The 7,547-nt window shown below is 41.3% G+C and overlaps 1 protein-coding gene across 1 annotated transcript in view; it reads right to left on the bottom strand.

The window, feature by feature from the left end:
- Positions 1 to 870: 870 nt before the first annotated feature.
- The window catches only part of EGR3 (early growth response 3), a 28,400-nt gene continuing 21,723 nt past the window's right edge, over positions 871 to 7,547 (bottom strand). The window contains exon 2 of the mRNA XM_069766957.1: positions 871 to 7,216. Within this exon, the coding sequence (XP_069623058.1) occupies positions 6,225 to 7,216 (992 nt within the window). The 3' untranslated portion in view covers positions 871 to 6,224. The remainder of the gene's footprint in view (positions 7,217 to 7,547) is intronic.

The raw sequence follows: 7,547 nt of genomic DNA, 5'->3' as shown, positions 1-7,547 counted from the left end.
ATTTAGCTAGAAGTGGCCTCTTGTGCTAAATCTTGTTTCATACTACGTATGTCATTTCCTTCTCTCACAGTCATTATTTGTGGGGGGCTAATCTATCCTTTGGGGATTTTCTCTGAGGCAAGATAGTTTTCCTGCTTCTATCTTTAGGGGTAGTTAGCTCTTAGGCTGTGACGAGATGCCTAGGCCGAGTTAGGAGCATTCCACGGCTGCTTCTAGTGTTGTGTTGAGCTTAGGGACTGCGGTAAGTATAGTTGCTGAGTCGGTCTTTAGTGCAGAGAGAAAAATGTGAAAAAATGCAGAATACAAGTCATGTAATGGCCAGAAATTGTGTTATTCCTCATATGCAGTCACATAAATGCTTATTCTTACCTGAAAGTGCAGTCACACTTTCAAATGAATGCACATAATTGAACACCATTTTTCAGTCTAAATACAAATAAATTAATGCTGACTGATTTTCTAATATATACTTAAAGCTGCAAATCCCCTGCATAGAAATTGGATACAATTTTGGAGTCCTGCAGCTGTAAGGAGGGGGCCAAGAGAAAAGAATACAGTTGAAGTTGATGGCTATTTGAGTAATTGGAAGTGAACACGGCCATCTGCTGGTCAAAGGAGAAAGTGAAAGTAAAGAAAACAAACTACAATAGTAGGAACCTATTAGAGGAAACCTATGTTCCCAGAGGAGGAGACTTGAAGATGTTTCAAGTTATTATTCACTTGTGTAATTCATGCAATTTTAATGAATAGGGTATATATTTTTTTAAACATTTTAACCTAGGAGATTTAAAATTTCTATCTCTATACAAATATCACTCATCATTCAGCCACCATGTATCACACTGAATAAAAACAGCAGGACACAATACATAGAGATGAAAATTTTTACCAGTCTTCAATTGAAATGCTTTTATTTATCAGCCTGACACGTCCACGTTACAGAGGGAGAAAAAAAAAACGTGGGATCTGGCAGACTATATTGGCAGCATAGCATCTCTCTCCCAGACAGAAGGTCCCTCTGCCCAAGGGTCAAGGTAAGCCACTGGTTTCTGGAAATAGATCTATATATATATTAATCCACCTTATTATAAGGTACTTAGAAATCTCTCTGGGAATATAAACAGCCACAAAATATATAGAACATTTGCTTTCACTTTTTTGTTTTTTTTTACAATTTTGTACAAAAAAAATAATAATAATAATAAGCGTGTAATAAAACAGCCGCCATTTTGGAAAATATCCCCACAAAAGCAGCAGTTTCCCCTCCCATGATTATGAACATTTAATGCACACATAAAAGCAGTGGCAAGTATGATCTGTACCATGTAGTCATGTGGGGAGCGTAGAGGTACTCGGTGTCATTTATACAATGCAGCGTAGTCATCATCAGTATATAGAGATAGTTGTTATACAATGCAGCGTAGTCATCATCAGTATATAGAGATAGTCGTGATACAATGCAGCATATTTTTTATCTGTATACCAGACACCACTGTAAAGTGCAACAGCCATGTAACAGCACCAGCTCAATATCATGATATCTATAAAGGCCAGGAATGCGAGTGGAAACGCTGCCCCCCTCCATATCCCATACCTCTTTTGTAGATTATTACATGCATATATAGAAAAGGGACTTTGTACATTACCTTTAAGCTCTTCACTGCTAGAGCATGGGTTTTACAAAATATTTTCCCGACTATACAGTGCACTTCAATATCACATGTATATTTAACGTTGTGCATCTAGAATTGTTTGCCGATATGTAGCGTGGCATGGATATCTGCGTGCAAGCATGGCTTAAAGCAGATAGAAGTTCAGCCATAGCTCTAAAACTCCATGCATACATATCCCTTAGAACACTGTATTACTTGTCACCAGGTCAAGAGTGCCCAGTATTTCCTCCTACTTTATTTCCGATGCTCCCCTGAGTAATTAGTTTTTTGTTGTTTTTTTTATCCGCCATACAGCTCCTGAGATATGGACCTTCTATTTTGCGCTATTTTTTAAGCGGTTTCCCAGGGGGCGTGGTTTACAGGATCCTCTGGGGCGTGTCTTTAGGCTCTTCTGCATTATTACCCTATAAGCAACGCCCCCTTGCTAACAATGAGCACTAAGTAAAAAGGCCCATATCTCTGGATCCGTATTTCAGATTTTAAAAAAAGAAGACAGAACGGAATACACAGGAGTCAGCAGCAATAAAATGAGAGCAAAAACTCCTCTTTAGAACATGGAAAAATGTATTATCCACATTTGTAGCTTCTTTTTTTTACTTCCATACTGCCATTTAATCCAGTGTAAACCTGAGAAGTCACAAAAAGAGCAGAAAGCAAAAGCTATGCATATCTTTGAAGCCAGAATGTGTAACTAAAGGCCCCCCTTGAATGTATCGTCCAAACCCGCCAGCTGGACCAGCCAACCATTTAATGTGTATGGGGACCACTCAACTGTACCCCAATAGATAATGATGGAGGAGAGAAGAATAGGACAGTTGGAATCTCAATATCTGATCCCATAAAAACATGTACTGTGTACATGTGTATGGATTAGTGTAGGCTTCTGAGCAGGGGCGGACACATACAAAAGAGCGCCGAAATAGCTCATCATAATGAAGAATTCCACCGGTTTTGGAGATGAAAGTGGGTCTCCTTACCTCTTGAGCCCCAGATTGCACCAATTTTGTGTCCGCCCCTGCGTCTGAGATATAGCATACCAGATAAAATGCAATACCCATATACACTGGCGGGAGGACTGTGGCCCTGCCAGATGTATGGAAACCTATAGGTAAGTATGATGTGAACAGGGCCTTCATAGCTGCCAAAAAATAGCTGTTTTTTTTTTCTAAACCCTGCTGAAATAGGAAAAAGTATAACTAGATGACATGGAAAAGAAATGAAGTACCTAGTGATGTCTGAACATAGGTAAGGTTTAACGTTTCACTATAGAACTGCTTTTAGGAAAAAAAAGTGCAGCATTCATACATATGGAGAGCAATCTACTTAATAATTAAAGTGCTGTTGTATGGAAAACAACTCCATAGAGTGTTCTTATTTTCGGAATTGTTTAGAGAGATCTAATAGTACAAATACTCACGATATTCAGCTCATTAGTAAAAATAGGACTATTGTACCTGCTGGCGGTTATCGTACTCTACCGCCAAATTAATTTCTTACATCCTTACAAGATGTCACATTTTAAAAAAAAAGTCATTTTAATACGCTAAGGATCTATTAAGCGCTGGTCACAGAACCGACTCTCCTAGAACCTTCAGGATTACATATTTTACACCAAGAATAGTGTAATTTGCAGCAAAAAGGTTTTTTCTTAGTTCTCCTTGCTCCGTGTTAAGTGCCTTGAGAATTTGATATAGTAGATAACCAGACGGAAGGAAGTTAACAATATCCAGATAAATACAGAAGTGGTGACGTGTTTCTATTATTATTTATTATTATAGCACCATTTATTCATGGCGCTTTATATGGGCTTTTCCTCTGGTTTTGGCTTCAAATGCGGATGTAAAATACTGACCAAATACTGAAAAGTGTGAATGTGGCGTTACAAGGTAAAAATTAGTGAGAACAGAACTCTGAAAACATAGGGGGTCTTCAGCGGCTCAAAAGCATTACTGTGCTGCAAAGTAATACAGTATAACATCTTTGGAAATGTTGCTTAATCTGAGGATCCCTGGCCATTTTGGGGGGGCTTAGGAGTCCAGTGGGCGGTCCTAATCAGTGATTGACAACCTTCCCTTTGTAAGTGTCCCTACTGTAATAGACGCCAATGACTGATAAGGACCACACATTGGACTTCTCAGAAAGGAAACCATGTCTAATGTGACAGGTTTCCGTTAAAGACTTTTTTAGTACCCTTCTTTATAGTTTACTTTGTAACGTACAATAGCCATTGTTGCCCTGTTGTCCCTTTTTAAAGCTACTAAATGTTCCCTGTTGATACACTTCTTGGGTTACACTCATCAATATACACTATAGGCTTTTCCACAATGGCCGTTATTTCTGTCTTTGGACTGGCAGTAAAGGGGCAAAGTTTTTTTGTTGTTGTTTGTTTTGTTGTTTGGATTTTTTTATATGATATCTTTACCATAGCAGCAAAAAGAACATCAGAAAGCAAAAAATAAAATCTCATTTTTGTTTTTTTTTTAGACCTGACTGTCATGCAGAGACATGCAAGAGAGGTGGGATGGCTCATCCCCAAACCCTGGCCCCCCACCGACTCTTCTCAAAGTGACAAACACATGTCATTATATAAAAGGAAAGGGCTGAAGCACAGGCAGGATTATCGGGGAAGGAGGGAGAATGACAGTGAGTGGAGGAAGCACGAGTGACAAGGAGAATACAGGGAGAGAGGAGAAATTAGGAGATTGAATTAGAGATGAGTAGCTGACACAGAGAGAAAGTGATCAAGGTAGAGGCTAGAGAAAACTGAGAGAAGTCCCTATAATCCTATGGAAATGTAACAGCGGAGGGCATATTCCTTCCCAGAATCCATAGTCATTAACCACTACCATTTGTCAAAAACACACATCCAATAAGCCCTGTGAAAAGTGGGGGCCACAGCTTAGATTAGCCGTATCTCGCCTCCACATGATGCTCCTGCGCCTCAATGCAAAATTTGTAATATCCTCCTTCCACCTGTATTGCAAAATTTACTTACTGGCCTATGCTAAAAATTTACATAGGACTACCCTTTTCCTCAAAGCATTTCAAGACCCGTCTTCTCTCCCACAAAGGGATAAGGGGGTGAACAAAACCTAGTTCCCCTAGAGAAGGGGGTGCAGTGGTGTCAGCAAGTATAAGATAAGGAACTTCTTGACTTTTGTAATGGGATTCACTTATAATTACGTAAACCTTATCATGGGTTCTTTATACCCTGCCTGTTCCAGGTCCTCTCAATTTGGAAAACTAAAAGGGATTTTCTATTTTTAAGTGGATGTAGTACAGTTTGATCAATCTTACCATTGAAGACGTAACTTGAAGCTCGTAGGCCCCAAACCTACAGGCCACTCAACTTTCACTGGTCTTGGTCTTCTTATATTGGTCAAGGGGACCTTTTGGCCCCTCTAGGTTTCAGGGTCCGTCTACGACTATAGTACACCCCTTCTTATTATTTACAAGCTGCATGCCATAACAGCAGCTTGTGAAGCCCTTACATAGAAGATTTGGATTCGGCCCTTTCCCGACCACACAGGACCCTCGTGTGGTGAAACGACTTCTATTCTAATATATGATTGATCTGCCTGGACCAGCGACTTAATAAAAGTTGGGTTTTTTTTTACAACTGCTGGGTAAGTAACACTTAGACCAATGGACAGAACTGCAGAAAGTCACCAAACTAGGTTGGCTCTTTGGTCAAACAATAATCACTGTTCTCCTGTTCCTCCATCCCTCTGCAGCTGAGGACAACGACACATGGGGACGGTAATGATGAAAATCCTATATTATCATGCACGCTTGCTTTTGCACACACTGACTCAAGCTGTAGATGCTTTTTTTCCTTCTTTTTTTCCCCTGTAATGAAATTGTGTGACAGACGTTGAAAAGAAAAAATGAGGGTGGGGGGGGGGGAATTATACGAGAGAGTGAAAAAGGGAGAGGAGATGGGGATGGAAAGGAAAGAGAAGGAGAATAGATCTTTAAAGAAGAGATGTGAAATCTGTCAGATGTGATACTAGAAGGATGATGATAGCAGGATGAGAATGGAAAGAATGACAGATAAAGAAGGAATGAAGCCACGTGACATGGACAACAGGCACGTGAGGATTTAACATTTGGACATAGCAGCAGAGGTTTTTTTTTTTTGCCATAGCAGCAATTAAGCGACCCTGCCTCAAACTATGGATTTAGTTTCTAAATCCTGTGTACCCTGAGACCCTTGTGCCGCCAGATTCTCATCAGTGAGGCTATACAAGTCAGAGAGGATTACAGTTCAGGTATAGGGGAGCAGGTATGCACAAGAGAGAGCAGAAGGGATCTACAGTTAGAGTAGATTTCCAAAGGAAAGTCATTCTCTACATATTTATCCAGGTGGGGTAAAGAGGTCTTCAGGAGTGTGATAGGTTAATGCTCCGAAAATGGAAGGAGTAAGAATGCAAAGTTCAGCCCTGATCTCTGGATGTGTACCCTTTCCCATAGTCTGAAGAGCATTTGATGACAGCGATGAGGACACTGAATCAAGCATTCTCCTTCAGGAAAAGTAATTTGGGTGAGAGATCAAGCGCATGTTGTAACTGCTGGTGCCACCGAGGGAGAGCAGACTGCCTTATCCGCTCCTTTCTTGTCCTTCTGTTTGAGGTGAATCTTGGCATGTCTCTTCCTCTCATCGCTACGTGCAAACTTGCGCCCACAGAAGTCACAAGCGAAAGGCTTCTCCCCAGTATGTGTGCGGATATGTGTTGTCAGGTGATCAGAACGGCTGAAGCTTCTCATGCAAATACGACACTGGAAGGGCTTGTGGCCTGTATGGATTCGAAGATGGCGGGTCAGCTCGTCAGAGCGTGAAAAGCGCCGGTCACACCCTTCAGCAGGACAAGCATGAGGTCTCTCATGTAATGGGGTCTTGCTTGGGCGGTTGGGGTATTTTCGTGGCCTGATGGGTTTGAGGGTAAGCGGAGGTTGATGGTTCATACCCCCAAAGTTTGGCAAGACCTGTTTTTCCTTGAAAGCTTTGATGGTTTCCAGTGGAGTGATGGGTGGTGGGTTGACCCGCATTGCTTCCATGTTTTGGAAAGGTTTTTGGTCCACTGTGGGTATCTCAGTGTTGTGGTGAAACAAGTTGTAGTCTGGTATCATTGGGAATACACTAGAGTCTAGACTTTGTTTAGTTGATTGGTATTCCTGCGAAGAGTATGGGGTCATACCACCTCCTTGAAAACCCACCTGATCGTGGTACAGGTCCCCACAACTAGAGTAAGGTGGAAGACTGTGGAACATAGACTCCACATCACTTTGTGCCTGACCCATAATACCTCCACCGCCGCTCCCATTGCTTCCGCCTCCACCACCAGTGGGGGCTTGAGAAGTCGGCACACCAAGGATACCAGCGCTCATTAAGCTGATGATGTTTTCTTGGCACCAGTTCGAAGGGGAATCAAAAGAAAACTTTCCCAGATATGTGACGGTCTTGTTGCCTGGCTGGAATGTACTTGAGTAAGAAAGATCCTGGGATGTCTTGTCATTTGACAGACCTAAATCCATTACATTATCTGAAGAGAGAGAGAAAGAATATAAGGGGCTCACTAATGTACATGGTCACACTATCCTCTCCACAGTCATAATATCATTAGTAAAATATGTCAGCCCTTGTAGAACAGATCTTATGATGTGGTGAGCACAATACATAATATATTACAGTGAAGCTGTCATCTCTCCTAATGATACTTGTATTTCTGGAGCATCTCCCCTCTGCACTACAGTGTCCCTCTGTTATTTCTATTGTAAACATATGGCTAAATTGACAACTGGGTGTTACCATTCCCCTCTGTCTAGGGGGTGTGTCCCTGCACTGTTTGATACTGTACACACTGATTGGACAAT

The sequence above is a fragment of the Ranitomeya imitator genome, chromosome 4 (genome assembly GCF_032444005.1).
Source record: "Ranitomeya imitator isolate aRanImi1 chromosome 4, aRanImi1.pri, whole genome shotgun sequence".
In the NCBI taxonomy this organism is placed as follows: Eukaryota; Metazoa; Chordata; class Amphibia; order Anura; family Dendrobatidae; genus Ranitomeya; species Ranitomeya imitator.
The sequence above is the reverse complement of the archived record's forward strand: the minus strand, read 5'-3'. Positions and strand labels throughout refer to the sequence as shown.